General features: G+C 34.7%; 1 protein-coding gene and 1 long non-coding RNA gene across 3 annotated transcripts; one reads left to right on the plus strand and one right to left on the minus strand.

The window, feature by feature from the left end:
- The first annotated feature begins 2281 nt into the window (after nt 1-2281).
- On the plus strand, nt 2282-11802 carry LOC136987523 (uncharacterized). Its single transcript, XR_010882620.1, has 3 exons — nt 2282-2425; nt 8206-8633; nt 11649-11802. It is a non-coding gene; the product is annotated as an uncharacterized lncRNA (long non-coding RNA).
- LOC136987522 (tRNA (cytidine(32)/guanosine(34)-2'-O)-methyltransferase-like) lies at nt 2629-19584 on the minus strand. 2 transcript variants are annotated; one of them, XM_067285262.1, is made up of 3 exons: nt 19561-19584; nt 15667-15749; nt 2629-3692 (listed from the first exon to the last, which is right to left on the minus strand). In XM_067285262.1, exon 3 carries the CDS (start codon nt 3673-3675, stop codon nt 2731-2733), a length of 945 nt encoding a protein of 314 aa, XP_067141363.1. In that variant the 5' UTR covers nt 3676-3692; nt 15667-15749; nt 19561-19584; the 3' UTR covers nt 2629-2730. The 2 variants fall into 2 exon arrangements, with proteins under 2 accessions (XP_067141363.1, XP_067141362.1); XM_067285261.1 differs by having other exon boundaries at nt 19437-19571.
- Between the last annotated feature and the right edge of the window lie 1282 nt (nt 19585-20866).

A 20866-nucleotide genomic window follows, 5' to 3' on the forward strand; every position in this document is an offset into this window, starting at 1 on the left:
GAAATCGTTCCACTAAAGGAACTAGTCCACGCGCTACCAGATGACTCTTCTACCTTCCCTTTAACTCAAAAGCCACAGATGGGCGCGGTATGGTCACCGGTGGAGCCCGGCCCCCTCGGACCCCTTTACCTTTGTCAATAATAATAATAATTTTCTGTATAAATAAAACTGTAGCGGTCAAAATGTTTGTGGCCGCGTAGCTAGAAAAGGTCCGAACATATTTTAAATCTGTCGGTTCGGGAGAAGGTGTATAGATAGGCGTCATCCCAAAATCTGCATTAATTAAACCCCGTAACGGATTTACGTCTATTTATCTCTCTCTTCACTAGATGGCGACACGCGAATTAATACAGTATTTCCGGTCAAGGGATTATCTATAAGAAAAGTGTATTATCGAAGTTTGCTATTATATTTGAAGAATTGATATTAAAAAATAATTAGTTACATAGCAAAACCTTCCGATATTAAAAATAGTAACACGGTCACGTAAGATGGCAGTGTGTGTAAATATGGCGGGTTTTTCGAGCCGTTACCGATTGTGTTCGTGAAACGTTGGGCCTAATTGTATTTGCGTGAGCGAAGATTATGCCTACTCGGAAACGACAAAACCTCAGGGAAAAGTAAACAGGTAGGACTAGAGATTCAGAAAACCGTCTTCGAGACAGGCCAGGCTTAGTTCTGAAAGTCTCCGAGAGTGACAAGGAGTACGATGATTCCTTTGTGCAAAAAGTCCACGACACTCTTAGACTATTCGTCATCGGCTAATGTCGGGTGCACGGATAAAATATGTGGATATTGCGGTGCTCCGAAGTGGAAGAATGCGTTGCTCTTCTGGAAAAGTTAAACCGGATGTTGTTCTTACCCCCAACCTCTTATCACTATTAAATAGGAGTCGTCCGACACTAAACATTTCTTAACGAGAGTTGCGGGACTTGACCTCGGATGCAGTTGCTTTCACACGGCCGACTCTGTTGCACGCAGCCCGTTAGTAGCTGCGTTCGTTTGTGCCTCTGATGATAAACACGAAATGGGAGGTAAGTCGATAAGTTTATCTAGAAAATATCCACCTCTTTAATTGGAATATTATGAATCTGTAACAAACAATTCTCTGCAATTATACTCCTTAAATAAGTAAATATAATTTGACGAAATAAGTACGACGGGCAACACTATTAGTATACGATAAAGATTTCGAACGTGACAAACGTACACTACTTATACAGATGTATATGCCACGGTGACCAAACAGATATTTGTACCATCTTTTTTCTTTACGCTCGAGACGTTCTACCGTTCTACTTGCACGTACGCAAGGTTAATAGTTTCGTAAGTTTGCTGCTTATTATGTAGTGTTATATACATACGGATTGTAAGCGTTTGGCCACACCCGATATATACGTTATCTAAAAATTCATTTTTCATCCTGTGGTATAAGGGTGAATGTAGATGCGCACTTTTCCAACACTGGTTTCCAATATCGGTTATAGTTATCGCACTGGGGGTCCCGATGTCTGGAAAACTCCGTATCTTTTTAGGGTGGTAAAAATTTTAGTTTGTCAGTTTGTGTTTATTCGCTTTTATATAGACGACGATAGCGTAAGTAGCGACAAACCTACTCCAGAACGCGATTTTGGTCAACTCGATCAAAATGGCATATATTTTTTCCCACCTCAGACAAAAACCCGACGGAACCATTTCTCCTAACGCGCGATAATCTTCATACGTTCATTCGATGCCCTTGCCGAAAAGTACATTTCTGGAATCCGCCATTGCTCGAAACGTAAGTATCGACCGCCGCGTGGCATCGACGATAAGCAGATTTGTTACACACGATCGTCGATTTCTCTAAATCGAGAGTGCGCAATTAATTCGTATCATTCGGCTGGTTAGGGTAAATCAATTGTCGTAAAGTTCGTTTGCATCTTCGCTATAGTACAATACTTATTCGTTGCACTTATCGGAACTTACCGGAAATAAGTCGGCAAGAAAAATATTTATTCCGTAATAATTTTATACGAGATAGTTCTCTCGTATAAAACAATACAGCTGTGATAATTAAATGTAATTATCCGCCAGCAATTACTTATCGCGACTTAGTCACGATGCCTGGCTGCAATTTTTAATCACATTTTAAATATATGCTCTCCACTTCAAATTAGTACCGTAGTGTCTTGCTTCCGTACTTCGTACTTTTCTGTTAGCGACGGAGTCGTACCGGTCATCTATTAACTGCTTTCGGTTTGCGTGGGAAGTTAGTATATAGTTAACCGGGCTTCCCGTCCCTAAGCTTTCCATATCTGGTCTCGACTTTCGTCTAACTCCGTTCTCGAGATGAAGGAAGGGCAGACGGTGGGAATATTTTTTGAAATTGCAGCCCAATTAAAACTTGATTTGGCAAACAACCCAAGTAGGCTGTAGTGCATGGGTAACTATCAAAAATATATTATTTTCACATTATTTTTTTCTATTTACAGTACAGTCCAATACTGAATATTCTATAGAAAGTAAAAATAAAATCTAATTTTCATACTTTAATTTCCAATAAATACAAAGTTAAATCAATTTTATATACATACGATTTCTTTTCAAATATAAGAAAATTGTCTAAGACAGTATTAACGTAGGCTCTTATTACGAATCTTAAAAGTACTTTATTCACTTAAGAATGAGTTAATAAAATATTTGAAATTTGAATAACGTCGGTAACGGTCAAGGAATCATTGTTACGTTTCACCGTTCGTTTTCGCTTTGGCAGGCTCGGACATCCGCCGCGGTACAATCGCCGGGCTCCACGATCACGGTTTCGGGTTTGGTCAGTTTGTCTCGCTTTTTCAGTTCGCAGGCTTTCTTGTAAGGAGGGTCGATGGGAATCTGAACGGGCGAGCGATATTCGTATTCTCTGCCTTCGATGTCTAACGGGTAGGACCTGTCTGCGTCGAAACCGCTGAGGTCTCCGCAGGCGATGAACGGAACCACGGTGCGATTGGGACCGTCGACGTGCTCCAGAGGGTAAGAAAACCGTCGGTCCAATAAACTTAACATGGTCGGCACGTAACCTTCCGGAGGAGAATAATTCTGACACACGACAAACGCTTCGATGCTGGAATTTCTACTACTTCGAGGTTTCGCCACGAAAACCGCGGGAAAAAATATTTTTAACTGGCAGTAGAGCAGATTTATGTCTTTACCTCTGAATATCTTTGCCACGAAGGTGCCGCCCTTTTTCAGCACGTGGGTCGTTATATTCAAAGCGGCCAGCAACAGTTGTCCCTGTATGTATTCGTCTATGTCGTGTAGTCCGGTGACGTCGGGAGCGCCGTCGCACACCACCAGATCCGCGCTCTCCCCCTCGAAGTGACCGATTATTTGCTGCGCCGTCGACAGTTTCGTAATGTCTCCTTGAATCTGGATCACTCCGGGTAACGGAGCCATGGCCTGTAGATCCACGGCCACGATCTTGACGTCCCGATCGTCCGACCCCGTTCGCAGTTTCCGTGACAAAACTTGGCTCCAGCTTCCGGGAGCGGCGCACAGATCCACCGCCCGCTTGCAGTCTTCGAAGATGTTAAATTCTTTGTTTATCTGAAGCAATTTAAACGCGCTTCTCGCTCTCCACCCTTCTTCCTTTGCCAGTCTGTAGTAGATGTCTCTCTTGTCTTTCGACGATCGTCCCATTCCGACCGCTAAATTCCCTGAAATAAATCGAGTGTCATTTATAAAATATTCTCTTCAATTATATACGCTATGTTAAAACATTTAATTGTGCGTCGGCAATCCAAACCTAATGCTTTTGTATATGCAAATCTGTTCGCCACACACTCGGGTACAAATGTTATTATTATGGACTGGTTTTCGGGTCCTTTACCTCTGATGTCCCTGGTCGTAATGCATTATTAAATTATGCAGTTTTAGCTTTGCATTTAGTTTCTCACTATCTTCGAGTTTTTACCTAAACGAAATTAGCCTCTATAAATATTAAATCTGAAACTAAATTGGAAAAGTCTAAATAAACAACCTGTCTCAGAGATTTGGAAAATAGGATAATATAGAAAATAATTTAATTAATTTAAAAGTACATTCGTGGTCGTTGAATTGAATTAAGTTTTGTTTTATAATAACTATTTTTATGTGGGAGAAAAGACATATAAACAGAAAAATGGAACAAGTATTGGCATAGTGATTGGACCAAAATTAGCAGAAATTTGTATGACTGAATTAGATTAAAAAAATGAATAACTTTAAAGGATATAGTTTTCATAGCAAGATATGTAGATTATATAATAATTATATAGGACGGGTGGGCAAGCAAGAGTTCGGTGGGAGCCGAAATGTAGGTTTTGCAAAATGCGTGGGAGCCGTAGTTCTGTACTGTGGTGGCGGATAGTATATGTCTGATATATGATAATGCAGTAATGAATGATAGTATAATTCCAAATTATGCAAATACATTAAGCACTTAAAATTTTAACATAAATTAGAAAAAAGTAATAAAATTACTTATTTAGATATAACAATAACCCATTACAACTATAATATTGATATTAGTTTGTATAAAGCATATTGTCCATAAGTAAGAACAGTCTTGTAAGGGCCTTATCCAAGATATGGACTACACCAACAAAGTCGGAAGAAAGGATTAAAGAACGTGGGTTGTTATACAAATTTTTATTAAATGGATACCCGTGCAAGTTATTAAAAAAATGGTCTATAGAATATAATAAATATAAACTTAATGTTAAATATAAAGATGAGAATAATATATATGTGCCCTTTCTTTATATTAAAGATTTATTTGAAAAGTACAAAAATAAATTTAAAGATTATGGGATTGTATCGGTTGCTAACTTAAAAAATAAAATTAAAACTAGCAAAACAAAAAGGAAATTATAGAAATAGGGGTGGTTTATAAATTAAATTGCATAGATATAAATCCTGTTAATTATACAATTGAAAAGGAGACAACTGAAAATTAGAATCTGTGAACATGAAGCAGAGATTAGACTAAAATATAACCAATCTCCACGGTTTAAGTATCGTGAGAAATATCTATGTTCCGTCGATAAAAGTAATGTTAAATCCTCTATAAAGAAAAAGACGTGTATTTACGTAAATTTAAAGAACGTGTGGAAATTGGACACACAAATAATACTATTAATTTAAATAATGGAATGAAAATAGAGGATGCGTGGTGGGATATTGTCTGAGATAAAAGTTTGTGTAAAAGTGAATGTCGGTTAATTGATTGCGTACGAACAGAAAATTTGTAAAAGAAATGAAAAAACATCAGTTCTAAGTTTATATTGATAATGGAGACGTTGCGGCCGACATTTTCGATGCAAAAACAATACGTCGGACGTTCGGTGCTGCCTTCTCGAAAAATAAACGATTGTTTTTCTGTTCTGAATATCCTTGGTGTCGTCTCTGATAAAAAGGCAAATAAGGGGAAGAAATCAACATTTTTAGATTTTTACTTTTTTGTTTTTAAGCTAAGACCAACAAATGAAATGATTCCATTGAACAAGCCCTTATATTTGGAACACCTGTTTAATATTTCAGAACTCAAACTGAATGGTTTTAAGGAAAGAGAATTTGCTGCAAAAATCTCCCATAGACCAAGTTGGTGAGTGAGCATTTCACAGTTCTGATGGCCATGTTCTGGAATTTTCCACACAAGGTAGGTATGCATTGTTCAAGAAAAATACAAAGAAATGATATATCAACAAGTGATTGCATTTGGACTGCTTTCCATCATACCATGGACATGCTATACTTTGAATGAACTTTTGTTTATTCTGATGATGACTTGTGCAACAGTGTGTACAATATTTTATAGCTTTCAAATTTTAGTAAACATCACATTGGAAATCACCTTCAACAGAAAAAAATGCCACTGAACTGTGAATAAGAGGCAAATGGCCTGCTATGTCATATAAATATAGCCATTCCAATATTTTGAATTGCAACAAAACTGGACTATTTTACAGGTGCTATCAAAAACCTTGTCATCTTAAAACAAAAGATGTAAGGGAGGAAAATGAAAGAAAAAATTACTATGTTGCTGTGCAAAAGTATGACAGAACTAAAAATTACTTGTCATTGGTCAAAGAAAAAAACCCATGCATATTCAAAAATATTTGAGTAATATAATAGAAAAATTATATTACTATTTGCATATTACTAGTAGTACATTATAGTAAAATAAATAAATCATTATTACACTGCTAAAATCTTGTAAGCAACATAACAGACAAATTATTCTTATGATATAACAAGCTTGGTCAAGCCGATCTAATAGCACGCTCCACAAAAGAGAATCAAATATTAATTTTGTTTAAAATAAATTTTATAAATTTTTGGAATCAAGTAGTTGTTGTACATGCACAATAAATGAATTGAACGGAACATAACACGTAGGTAATGAAAGTGAAATCATTGCGCGTGTGCGTGGACATCTGACAGAGGCAAAAGTTTTAACATAAGCACTTCACCACTATAGTGGAGTGTGCTAAAAATATAAAATTGATTACTTTTCTTTTCCATGGATGTTATGCAACAACCACTTAAGCAGCTAGCCAACAGAGCCAATAGATACCTTCAAAACAGTAAACAAAATAGTATGACAACCACATATACTAATTGTCTACTAAACTTTTTTTTTGTTATTTTTTCGTCCGATGGTTATTTTTAAGTTTAAATATTTACAGACAAATTCGCCCAAGTAGGGATCACCGTCCATTAGTTTGTGTTCCAGACGATACATTCTCGGCGACCGACCTTTCTTTTTAGGCTACGAGCCGTCGAAAAAAGCTAAAAAGTCCTTATTAAAACACAAAAAAGTTTCCAATTAAAAATAAAATATTTTCTAAAATCGGAACTGCTGATGTACGACTCTCCTTGTTTCTCCATCTTGCCTTTTCGGGGTGTTTCGTCCTTTTATCCACAGAGAGGAGAGCGCTGGAAAATGCAGATTAAAAAGGTCCCCCTGGTGACGATATTCACATTTATAATTTGTTATTTGTCTACTGAATATGTCTACTAAACTACTCATTGATAACTATATAAGTGCAATGTGAAAAGATGCTGCAAATAGTCATTGCAGCATGTTCTAGCCTTGTCCCAAAAGTGGATTAAACATATGTCTGTCTTGCTATTACATTGTGCTATCTCACTGTGTTAAGAAACAGCAGCACTTACAATTATTATAGTGGATGGGATTAAGCAGACAATTTCCAGAGGATAATACCAGTGTATAATAGTGATAGATATGTGGTTTTCAAATTGATGTTTTGTGAGCCAAAGTTGTCAGTTACACAGTTGTTGATAGTGCAATAATAATGAATCAGAACTCAAGAGCATGGATGGGAAATGCTTCATTTCTCACATCTACAGTAAAAAGCACACTATCATCAGTGTTATCATCATCATCTTGATTAGCTGTCCTGCCAAAACTGATCATGGAAACAACTCTACTAATAATCCCAGTGATATGGGCACTTTTGATTTAACATATACAGTTCCATAATAATTTAGGACTACTCATTAAAATGAATACTATAACAATAAATTTATGCATTCTTGTTACTAATAGCATAGACAATATTAAATTTGTTAGTACGGTAGAGCATCGATTATCCGACCCCCGATCGACCGTCACGTCGGTTAACCGACCGCGTTCTAGTCGGCAAATTCAAATGCCCGCTAGTGATGTGGCGCTACAATATTTGGCTATGTCTTGGTACTTTAATATTATTTTTTGTTAAATTTTTGCGTCTTTTAGCTGGCAACACTGGCTCGACCATGAAAGGGAGGCCAGTATTTAAGCCAGGCTTAATTTTATTTAACGACGCTATCCAATTGCTGTTTTTAAAATGTGTGCGAGATTTAGCGGCAAAAAAACGAGTGTCAGCTGAGAAGAAAATTTTGGACTTCTTTTTCTAATGTATCTTTACTTATGTATCATCAATACTTTATGTAAAATATGTAACCCGAATATATATTTTTTTGTTTTATATTTTTCAATACACAGTACAGTACTGTATTTATTTTGTGCAAAATAAAGAAATAATTTTTAACGATACAATAGTGACGATTATTATTTAAAAAGAAATTTTGTTAGGCTTAACATCGATGAAAATTTAACGTGAAGTTGGTTAATAGCGATGTACTAATATACTACACTAATAATGTATTTTTCATACTTTTCAGTTATCCGACCAACCCCAGTCCCCAATTGAGTCGGATAATCGATGCTCTACTGTACCGTTATTAGGTATAATGTTTTCATAATAATACTTTCTACATTTGTAATTTAATTTAGGCCTAATTGTACTTGCTTGTCTGTAGCATTGTAAGAAACATTGGCAAAACAGAATAAAAGTCAACATGAAATGTACCAATAATGATATAAATGTTTAATGTCAAATTGAGGGTTAGTTTAATTACTATACAGTACATCATTTTAATTTTATTGTAAGATCACACTCGTAAGACTAAGTACTATGACATTCTTTGCATTTAATAAGTACATAAATAAATAATTTAAATTCTGTGGACACAGTTATGGCTATTTCATAACATTGCAGATAGTCAGTTATCTGATGAAGGCACAACTGAAGAAAGTGAGCAAGAGTTCAGTTCAGTTCAGTCAGTTCAGTTATTTAATTAAAAAGATACCAAAGGTACATAACCGGATGAAATATAACAGAGTTACAATAAATATATGAGTTACAGATATGTAAATTATTTAACCAGAATAAAGCATAACATCAACTACCAATATAGTGACATTAGACAAAAAAAAAAAAAAAAAAAAAAACACAGAGCACAGAGCACAGACAATAACAAACATAGCACGAACAATTTTATAAACTAGAGGCGTCTTCGCCGAGACGGTAAACTTGCAATAATTGTTTTGTAAAATTGCGTCGTCTCTTTGCTGCATATGGACTTTCTTTAGCGTCAGTTCCATTTGGTCTAGTTATATTTGCAGCTATTCGTACCTTTCTCTTCAATATTGACGTCAAATTCTACAATTCTATTTCATTCACGCATCTCACTATCGTTTTCGATGCGTGTTTGACGTGAATGATTGTCACACTCTTGAAGCACTCTCTTGGCACTTTTGTAGGACTCTTGTAGCTCTTTTAAAGTAGTTACTAAGTATTTAGATGTGAAGACGATGAATACACGGTGAGCTAGAGTTAACGAAATCCAGGAACACACAATATGGCTGTTGGCAAAGAATGAGATCAAATTGATTGATGATAGAAGTTAAGATAGAAGTAGAAGCAATGCTTTTACCTATATTGTATTGCAGGAAGCTAATTTAGTCTTAGGCTGTAATTCCATAGTCAGTTCTATTTATTAGATTGGTTTTGATTCTCGTGTATACCCTACAAGAACTATCTCTGGCATTATGCCCAGCCATGGTGTGTTCATGTCTACAGTTACAACATACCGGAGGTTGGTCTATATTTGTGCATTCGTTATAGGTATGTTGTCCAGAGCAGTGGCTACATGTGGGCATCTCTTGGCTGCACATTGCTGTGGAATGGCCATACCGACAACACCGAAAGCATTGGAGCACTGGGCAAAAATCTGTTGTTTTACATTTTGACCATTGAATTGACAGTTTTTCTATCTTTAAAAGTTGATTTCTTAGACTAGGTGTTACCTGAATAACCCAATTGTTGTAATATTTATTTTTCCTTCCCATTCTGAATTTCGCCCTGAAAGCCTCGTTGAATTCCTCTTCCTTATATGTTTCACTGATAAGGTCATTTTGTCTGTAAATGTACAATGGTAGCTCTTCCCTAGTAATCTCAGTAGGAACTGAAAAAATGGCCACATGTGGCAGCAATTTCCGAGGCTTCCTTATCAATAATTGGGGAACTTCTGTAGCTATGTGCCGCTCAAGCTTAAGAGCGTTTTCAGGGTTCCCAATCTCTATAGCAACTCCTCCACCTCCAATGTTTCTCACTTTGTCAATTCCAATACCTAACTGCGATGGTTTGACCATCTCAAATAATATCTGCCGCACTTTATTGCAACTTTTCTCGCTGTCTTTACTGTATAGGAGAAGTACCTCCCTGTTTGTTCCTAAGTGTCTCAGTCTTTTATCAGTGTTAAAAAGCTTGCCGTTTTTCAGAGCTTGACTATAGTTTCTTTGTGGAGGAGTGTCTGTGTGTCTGTATGATGCCAAGTTCTCCAGTTTTTCTTGAATGTATGTCTGATTTTTAAGAATTTCTGAGATGGGGGCGTCAGGCAAGGCCGCCCCAAGGCCACTCAAATTCTCCTGAGTTGTCTTTAGAACAACTTTATCTTTTATATTAATCAGTTGTTCCTGCATATGTATTTGGTTGTTAATGATGTCAGAAATTGGGCCTTCGTTCCTCAGCTTATCAAGGCTTTCCTCAATTTTTTGAGCTTTCGTTAAGATGGAATCCACATTTAATTTATTCATAATTTTTGTAGAATGTTGAATAATTTGGGCATTAATTCGATTTCCAGTTTCTCTTAATTTATCTGTAATAACCTTATCTGTACTTTCTGTAATTTTTCTTTCTATCGCAGATATTTTCTCTAATACCTCTCTCTGTATAACTGCCTGATTCCCATCTCCTACAGTTTGAATGAGATTATGTTCAATTGCGTCCAGTTTTCTTAATATGGTACCCTGAATATCAGAAATTTTTCCTGTGTTAATCATTTCAGTCAAATCAGACTTGGTTGCCAATGTATTAATTCTATCTATAAAAGGCTCCATAGATTTCATTTTGTCAAATGAGGATTCGGCAGAGTCAATTAATTTTTGGAATTGATCTAAAATAAATTTCATGTGTGATGTAACATGAAATTTACCATTCGGGTTATTAATGGCATATGTTTTAACTTCGTCCATGATACGTTTTGCATCCTGCGAAAATTGTTCCCTAATGTATAATTCCATCCCAATATTAAATGTCTAATTATATCAATAATATAAAGTGCAATGGGAATAAATTAGAGCTAATAAGTAGGACTATAAATATCAGCTCCAATAAAGACTCGAACTTCCGGTTGTTCTTATACGCTCTATGGCAAAAGATCAATGACCGTAGCCATGACAACCAATGTTGAGTAAGATGTTGATAATTTATTAAATTCTAGAATCGCCATAATTTAAATTCTATTCGGTGGATTTGCTTAAAATTTTTAACACAGGTTACTGATCGTGTCCCCGAAGAAATGACCGGATAGAATTGGGATCCGTAAAGCCGGAAGCGTAATATCGGCGTTCGATTACCGACCGGAAGTATCGGCACTTTTCCGCTTATCTCAGCGAAAAATGGTCCTAGGACCCCCAAATTTTGTGTCGAATAGTAAGACGACAATACGCGTTAGACGCCGTCTCAAATCCGGTTTACCGGATTGCGGAAATACCGGATAATCGAAAAAAGTACCGTTTTCGACCGTATTTCACAAATGTTCGATTTAAAAGGTCCTACTTGACAAATTATCGTCCGTCCTGTCTTCCGAAAAAACTGTATACAAATTCCATCATGATTTATCACCAAAAAACCACATAAAAACAAGATTCCTCAGAGCACAAACAAAAGCAACATTCCATCGAGAAGCAGACTTTCCAGATCAAAGTGAGCAAGAGGAAGCAGAAGGAAACTTTTTGTCTATTGAATCTAGTTACATCCCAGATGAAAGCTCCAACAGTGAGGATAATAACAAGGTTACAGCCGACATTTTCATGTTGAAAACTTCAGCTGCAACCTCACTATTAGCAAAAATGAGTCACCAAAGAGACAAGATCCTGAGAAGACAACTGCATTGAAAATAAAGAAATTGCTGATGATATGGCTGACAATGCAATTTCAGAAGGCAACACATTGCATAAGAGGAATTGCAAATCAAAGCCAAAAGAATGGATAAAGAGTATCAATGGGGAGAAGAATAGGAGAGGAGACTTTATCATGGCTTTAAACGGATGAGGCTGATAAAAAACATAGTAACATCTGCACCGTGAGGTAAATAGATCTACCTTGCATGTCAACAGAATGTTGAAGAATTATGGTCATGCCTGTGCAAATATTCTGGAAGATGAGAGACAAAACTTATTCACCTATTTTCAGAACAATAAGAACTGGAGTCAAAGGTCTATATCAGCAATCTGATAAAAGTAAAGTCACCAAAAAAGACCATGTAAACATGAGATGAGTACCTGATGTAAGTCAGGCACTTTTAATTACACATTAAAGGTGAACAATGAGATTAAGTCTGTAAAAGAATGTTTCTGGAAACATTGGGTCTAAGGGAGTGGTGTGTTAAGAATTGGTATTGAGAGACCAGCAGCGTATGCACTACCAAGACTGTATGAAGATCTCAAAGTGAAATGGATGCAACAAAGGAAGCTAGAAAAAAAAAATTGCAATCATGTTTCTGAAACAGCTGCCAAAACTGTATTTAGAACCAGTCATAATACCAAAATCTGAGTTGTACAAGATTTATTCTGCCAAATGTAAGGAATGAAATGAAACACCCATTTGTAGAAAAGTATTCTTAGACATCTTTAAGCTCAAAATCTGGATCTATTTCACAAAGTAAGGAAGTTTGCAAAAAGCATCAACAGCAAAAAGATGAAATGAGAAACTGGAAGTCTAGGGATAAAGAAGCAGTAAGGAGATAATGCAGTTTATACAATGGATCTTCAAGCCATCAAACTTTCATAAATGTCAAAGGAACGTGTCTTATGCTATAAAATAAAATTGTGTGTTCATAATTTTACATTACATGACATAATAACCAGGGAAGTGTCTTGTTATGTTTGAAATGAAAGTGAGGATTTGACTGCATCCATGTCTGCATCATGCATTAGTAATAGCCAAAGCTGAAACTATCACAGTATATAAAGACACTGCACATACCTTCTACACTCTTCCAGCAATTAACTTTAATTAGAACAAATGTTTTCAGCCTGATTGATAAGCTATCAGGTTTTTAAATAGACACACTATTTTTGGAACATACTAATAAAAATAGAATCTCTATTTAAAAACCTGATGAAGGCTTATTAGAAAACATTCCTTTCTTGTTGGGATCACCAGCTATATTCCAATTAGAAAATTCTTGAGAATTCCATAATCCTGCATCTGCAAGTGTATAGGAATGTTACCGTTAATTCAATGATCCAAAACTTATAGTTTAATTATGTTCATTTTGATTGATTAAATACATAACTAGAGGCATCTCTGGCCGACTTACATTTTATGGCTCCTCATCAGAAACTAAAATTATTAAGGGCTAGGTATAAGTACAAAATTAATTTAAAATAAAATGTAAGGACCATAAAATATAAGTCGGCCAAAAATGCATCTAGTTATGTACATAATCAATCAAAATGGACATAATTCAATCATAAGTTTTGGATCATTGAATTAACGGTAACATTCCTATACACTTGCAGATGCAGGATTATGGAATTCTCAAGAATTTTCTAATTAGCAGGAAACATTTGTTTTAATTAAACTTAATTGCTAGAAAAGTGCATAAGATGTGTTCAGTGTCTTTACATATTTGCATCATGCATGACAGATTTCCTTGAAACCAAACTAAAAAAAAATCTGTCTGTCTTTGTGCTTTATAGTGATGAATGCACAAAATTGTGCATCCATCACTATAAAGCTTTGCTAAAATTGTGTTTAGAAAAGGTTGTTACTGTTATCCAATATTCACAGAGAAAACTAAAAAACAGAGAAATTAACCTATCATCTGACTATAGCTCTGTTTATATAAAAGCAAGACCAAACCAACCATACCAGATTCATTATCTTGACCACCAATTCTTTGCAGATTACACCAAATTAAAGTTTTTGTCTTCCGTTAGGCCAGGAAATTCCATAGGAGGCCCTGCTGTCACAGATGTTTCATTTAAATACACTCCCAGAAAGGAATTATACTATAAAATGTGTGTTTATAATTGGGCTGAGCTTCCAAGAAGGATCAGGAAAGATGCATCAACTCTTGTGTGCCATATGTATACTTCTTATTTGAAAATGAATGATAACTTCAAGCATTTACAAGAAATTAAAGGATTTCCACACAAGTGCCACTCATACTGGCCACATTAATATCAAAACAATAACTGCTGTTGCTTCTCTTTTATATTGTTACTGCTCTATATGGGTATTGTGCTCTATAATCATTTTATCTGGAAATATAATTAATTATTTTAAGCATTTACAGCCTTAAAGCTAAGTTATTATCTTGGTTGTGACCTTATAAAATCATATACGGTACATACCCTAGTGAGCAGATATGCTGTGGATGGAAAACATGTAAGTGATAGTTTACCTTATTTTACTAGTCATCAATGTTACTCTATTCTACCTTCTTGACACTGATTTCTTTATTACTCTCAAAAATTGTTACATGTCATGTGTAGTTATTTATGATGTAGTTTTTTATGCGTCCTGTAAAATTTTGGATTTGGCACTTAAAGATTTCAGCAGCACAATAATGAAATATCACATATAATAGCATTTCCCAAACTATTAAGATCTATAGATCCCTTCAAAAATGAAATAATGTTTGCAGATCCTATATGAAAATTAAATTTTCTCAAAAGACAATTCAAAGTTTTTGTGTGTAAAACACAATTTATTCTTATTTTTATTCTATTCTATCAGTATATTTTTAGGAAAATAAATAAATAAATAAATAATTACTAGATGCCTAATGATGCTTTGCAGATTTTCTGGAACTGATCTGCAGATGCATTTTGAGCAGCATTGATTTAATGATTTCATTCAATTCTTGTGATACAAACAAAATATCAGTTCTGTACAGGTTTTTACCCACACAAACATATACTACATTATTTGGAAATGCAAAATCAGACTTCACCATATTGTACTTAGATACAAAGGAATAGTTTTTGGATATTTATTTTGAAAATTTGGAAATAGAAATACGAAACATAAGATGAAATGCTACTGAATAATCTAAAGTAGTTTCTTTAAATATAAGATAACAAAGGTATTATTCAGTTTTTCATTAAAGTTTAGAATATCAAAGTTAGACCATCCAAATAAAATTATAGATTTTATTCAGAAAAAGGATCTTTCAATGTATAATGCTTTTTCTATTTGAATAAATTTTTATTTGCAGATTGCCCAAAATTTATCAACATCAACAGTATAGAGTTTTGAAATTAATGTATCTATTGTCTAAAATATCTTTTAATGCTTTGACTTTTGATAGTTTGTATTACAGAAATAGTTTTATAAGAAACAGTAGTCATTTGCATGATTAACCATACAATTTGTCAACTTAACTGAATATTGCAAGGAAACAAACTGTTTAAGCCATGTTTAAGTCACAAAATTTCATATATCATGTATAAAAACCATATAAAATAAAATTCAAGATTTATTTGTTAAATAGAAACTAAACTTTTTCACAGCTGTTTGTGAAATGTTTTAATAGAAATGTTTAAAAATAGAACTATACTCTCATTACAGTAAACTAAGTTATGGGATCAGACTAAATTATTTATTACAAATAACATAAATGGTGTTTCTGAAAATAGTGTTCATTGCTTGTAAGATTAAAATATTAATGTAAAGAAACTGGTTATAAACATTAATTTATGTTAATCATTTAAAATATTTCAAATACCTGTAAAATTTGAATATAGGTGTAGATAACAAGAAACAAACTGGAGCAGCAGTGGCAGTTACTTCTCTAAGGTAAACATCATACTAAAAACAATTAAAACAAATAAATAATTGTTTTATGACATGATATTTAATTATTTCTTTAATATTGATCAAATGTTTCATAGAAATTCATTTGTTTATATTAGTTTAGTATTAACTATTTTTATATAAGGTAACAAATTCAAGGATTGTACCAAAAGTAATGGTTAACATTCTATTATGAATAAGCTAGTGAAAATAAAACAATGCACAGTATATATCTAGTAATAACGATTGCCATCTTATTCTCCAATAGCCGTTCCCACGCTACCGATATCTAGGACAGATTTGAAAATCGACAAATGTTTGCCGACTCTCTACGTATACTTCGTATGGACTCTACGTAGTACGTCCATATATATATATGAATTAGAGTCAAAAATAAATCTAACTTTTAACACACGTTTTATTACACGTCACATCAAAACTCTTACGTCGCATCGCTTACAAGATACGCCCCTACTATAGTTACACACGTTTGCACGCATCCATACCTCTCCTCAAAGCTATTTTTTTGTGTTGTGTTTACAGACTCCCATCACCGTAGTTTCCACCCCGCTATTGATCGGAACCTACAATCCTTTAATTTCTTTTTAAATTCTTACTATTAGTTCACACTCTCCCTATATATATTTACTAGCTGACCCGGCCACGCGTTGTTGTGGCTCAAAATGTATCTATTATAAATGTGTAACACTTCCCCCGTGGGGGAAATTTCAAAAAATTCCTTCTTAGTGTATATTCTCTTGACGTACCCTATTAAAACGCAATCAAAAACGCATCTAAAATAGTATAATAAAAGCCGAGTTCTTCACAGTAAGCCTTAATCCCGTCACTTTTCCCGCTGGGGAATATCGAAAAATCTCTTTTTAGTGTATATTCTGTTGACATAACCTATTAAAACGCAATTAAAAACGCAAAAAACGCATGTAAAATAGTATAATAGAAGCCGAGTTCTTCACGGTAAGCCTTAATCCCGTCCATCTCCCCCCACTGGGGGGAATTTCGACATGTATATTATATAAAAACACGTGCGTATTCGAATGCAACGTTGTGTCAAAATTTCAAAGGAATCGGTAGGAACAAACGAACGTTATATTTTATTTATATTAATATTTATATTAAGTAATAATTTTAATAAAATAGGAATAATTAATAGTTATTCTCCTAACCTCACTCAGACTCTATTACACTGTAAGACAACAACACCTTGATGCTGAGAACCTTTAACTTTAATCATAAACAAACGTTTTCGGCCCATTCCATGGCCATCGTCAGGCTAACAACATTCGAATACTGTTCCGAATAACCAATTTCAAATTTAAATAAAATACAAAAGAACTCACGCGCGATGCTAAACAACGTAAACTAAAACTAATATAAACAACATAGAAAAGAACAAACGAACGTTATATATTATTTATATAGATAGATAGAAAATGATCTGCTTCAGTCCATTCTCACAGAAAAGCATAATGCCTGACAGAAAAGCAAACTTAGTTCGTCGGAAGGTAGCGCCATCTGTTGGACATAAAAGCCTTAATTTATATATAAATATATTTTTGAAAGGGGGGAGATGGTGTAGGGGTATGAAAAATAGATAGTAGCCGATTCTCAGACCTACTGAATATGCATATCAAATTTGGTAAAAATCGGTAAAGCCGTTTCGGAGGAGTACGGTAACTAACATTGTGACACGAGAATTTTATATATAAGATATATCTTGTTCAAATTTTCAATCGTTAATAAAATACTTTTTATTCAGCCACTCAAGTTCAAATACATTTTTTAAAACTTGTAGTGGATGACACTTGATGTTAATACAGTTTTTTCAAATATTAATTCATTAGTTAAATTTAATTAATTAATTTTAGTTTTATATGGGAGAAAAAATTTCTCTTATATAAGATATTCAGCATATGTATATACATATTTATATTAATTGTAATTATTTAATAAAAAGTAACTAGAATAAAATTTTTCTTTGTTGACCTAAGTAAGAATTGACTTTAAAAAAATTTTTTTTATATTACTTTTTTATTTTAAGGTACAAATAAAGGCCAGACCAAAGGATAAAGTTGTTGAGAAAACATTGTTAAGCTCTTCTTAGTCATTTATCCATTAACCAGGAATGACTGACAGAAGCTAAATTTCTAGAGGAAAATATAACTTTTGTGGACTCTAGAACTAATCCACAGACCCTAATTTGGGAAACGCCACTCTATAATAAGAATGACATCATAACAATACAATATGAAAAAATGGAGAGCAACATCGTATCATTTTAAAGATGTCTGCAGTATCGGACAATCAGACGATAAGTTAAACAAAGTGGTAAAACAGATTCCGGATCGGTCTCACGTTAGCCGAGCGCGGCTTCTAGCAAAATTGCAACGGACCGGATGCCGTCGAGAAGAGAATTGCCGTCCGACGGAGGAATCGTAGCACGTTTCGATATTCGTCACCGTGCAGAACAAGAAATGGCAAAGAATTTGGAACATCACAAAGATCGGTCCCACAGGTTCCTCACGGGACCGGGACTTTACGTTTTGCCACCTTCGTATTTTTAGACGTCGACTCGGAAAAATACAATTCATTTATTTTTAATACAAATGTAATCATTTTTTTAAAAAAAATTACAATCAAAATTTTCAAAATTCTTTTTGCAAAACACTGTCTTTGAAAATGTGATGCCCCTATCAGATGCTTGCTCACAGCCATTCCGGTTCCTCAATACAAGAGTCAAGCTCTCCGGTAAATGTTACTTCTAAATTATGCCGCTACGGCAAACAGTGCCAATGGCGGCAACCAGATTTGTCTTTGTTGAAAATGGAATGCAATATATGCAATATGTATATATATATATATATATATATATACACAAGTATAAGCAAAATTTGAACAGACATATGAAAGAGAAGCATAAAAAGAAAGACTATAACAGGAATGATGAAGTTTTAAAATTATTTAAATGTAGTTTGTGTTCGGCAAATTTCATAAAAAAAGAAGTATCGTTACATTTCAGAGAGCTACACGATATTACTATATCTAATTATAATCAGACATTTAATTCATTTAGTGACTTTAAGAAATGGAGACAGAAATACAAAGTGGCAAATACCACTGAGTACTGTACATTATAACGAACGGTTTGGAAACGACCATTAAGCGTAATAGTTCTATATATCATGACCGTCATAGATCATAAATTTTAGTCCCCCTATGTTTTATTTTATTCATAATTCCATCTCATAATCTTACAATATTAAGTTTTTATAGAATAATTGTTTTAAGCAAGGTGTCTATTCATAAATATTTTATTGTCACTTTTAACTAATAATTTCGAACAAAGCATTTATAATTATGAATAGAAAACACAAATATTGTACCGGTATATTTTAAACCACACTCACTACATTCCATTTTATTTAACGTATAACGAGTTCAACAACGTCGACAGTGCAATAAACAAATGATAAGGATTGTATCTACGACCCGAAACTGACACAAATCCAGTTGCCGCGATTTAGAACTAATGTTTACACTCTTGTGTTCCTCAGTTACTGTTGGATAATATTAATGTGTCAGTGTTAATTTTCAGTGCCATTAATTAGAAGTAAAACTAAAACCATTACGTGAAAAATCTTATTTTGGCTACCGATTTCTAATGTTCATTCATACATTACGTACTTTAACTTTTACCAATAGATAATGGCGTTCGATTCCGCTCTGCCCGTCGATCCTAATTAAAATATCGATTAAATCTTGACTTTCCCGTAAAAATGTTTAATAACAAACCCATAGGCCTACTCACGTGTACACCACTCGTTTCCTGGCATGTTAAGTGTTGCCAACTACTCGCGTTCCATCATAGAATCTACATCTAAATAGCGATTTAAAATAATGTAACAATTCGTCTTCAAATAATTAAATGCCATCCATTTTGGTAGTTATGTTTAAGCAATACACCAACGTCTTCTCTCTTAATTGTATTTAAAATCGAGACCAGAGATCTTAGTTGATTTTCATGCATGAAGTGAAGCGTTGTCTCGTTGAAATATCTAATTCTACCGACGAGGATCTAAATGCATTTAAATTATGTTTTAACATACCCTGATATTTTAAATAATCCATTTTTTTCATTAATAATGACAATATCTTTATAAATTTCTGAAATTTTGCAAGGCGGTTTGTGTATTAGGGAAATTGATGATGTTAAATTTTCGTGGTTAAATGTCGCAAGGGTGGAGAGATGGCCGGATGGCCGAGCGGTCAAGGTTAGCAGCCTACCGCCCTGGGGGACCCGGGATCGAATCCGGACGGGTCGAGAAATCCCCAGGAATTTTTCGGGGGGTGGTCCGTCCGGATATGTCGGTCCCCGTCCCTCACCACCCGGCCGCCCCATTGTGGGCCTGGCCGAACCCATAATGGGCTTGCTATAAGAGGCCCTCTTAGTGCCCACTGGGCGGAAAGAGTTACAAAAAAAAAAAAAAAGGGTGGAGAGATAAAGGGGATCGTGTGTGATATCTGGAATAGGGATTGGCGTAGCCAGGGTTTTATTATGGGGGCCTAATAGAGGCTGTAATTTTCTGGGGAGGGGTAACAAGTTCAGCACCGGTTCCAATAGTTGCGAGGCCCGATCGAATTCTTTTTTGCGGGGCCCCTCAAACTTTAAATAACAAAATTAATTAACAATTAATTTACATATTGAAAAATGTTGTTTTATTTTTCATAACAATATACCTAGATATTTATTTTTATAACATGTACTATTTTTAAATATATAAATTTTGATGTGATGCGGGGCCCGATTGGTACCAATCGCTCCAATCGCCTAAAATCCGGCTCTGACCAGTTAACTGGGGGGCCGTGCCCACCCTTGCCCCTTCCTGGCTACGCCCATGGGAATAGGGTCGGACTTAATCATTACATTAAATTTTATACAGTTAATGCATTTTATTATATCTATTTCAAAAATTCTTGTATCATTCGTTTCTAGTTAAGGTATCTATCATTTATAAAGTGATAAAGGTTTTGTTGGACGTCCGCGGAAAGGAGGGGTTTACGGAAACTTGTACGAACTGGAACCGGAGGAGAAGGGCGAGTAAAAATTTCAAGAA

This window comes from Centruroides vittatus, unplaced genomic scaffold, assembly GCF_030686945.1.
Source record: "Centruroides vittatus isolate TY-2023 unplaced genomic scaffold, ASM3068694v2 scaffold_2520, whole genome shotgun sequence".
NCBI classification, from domain to species: Eukaryota; Metazoa; Arthropoda; class Arachnida; order Scorpiones; family Buthidae; genus Centruroides; species Centruroides vittatus.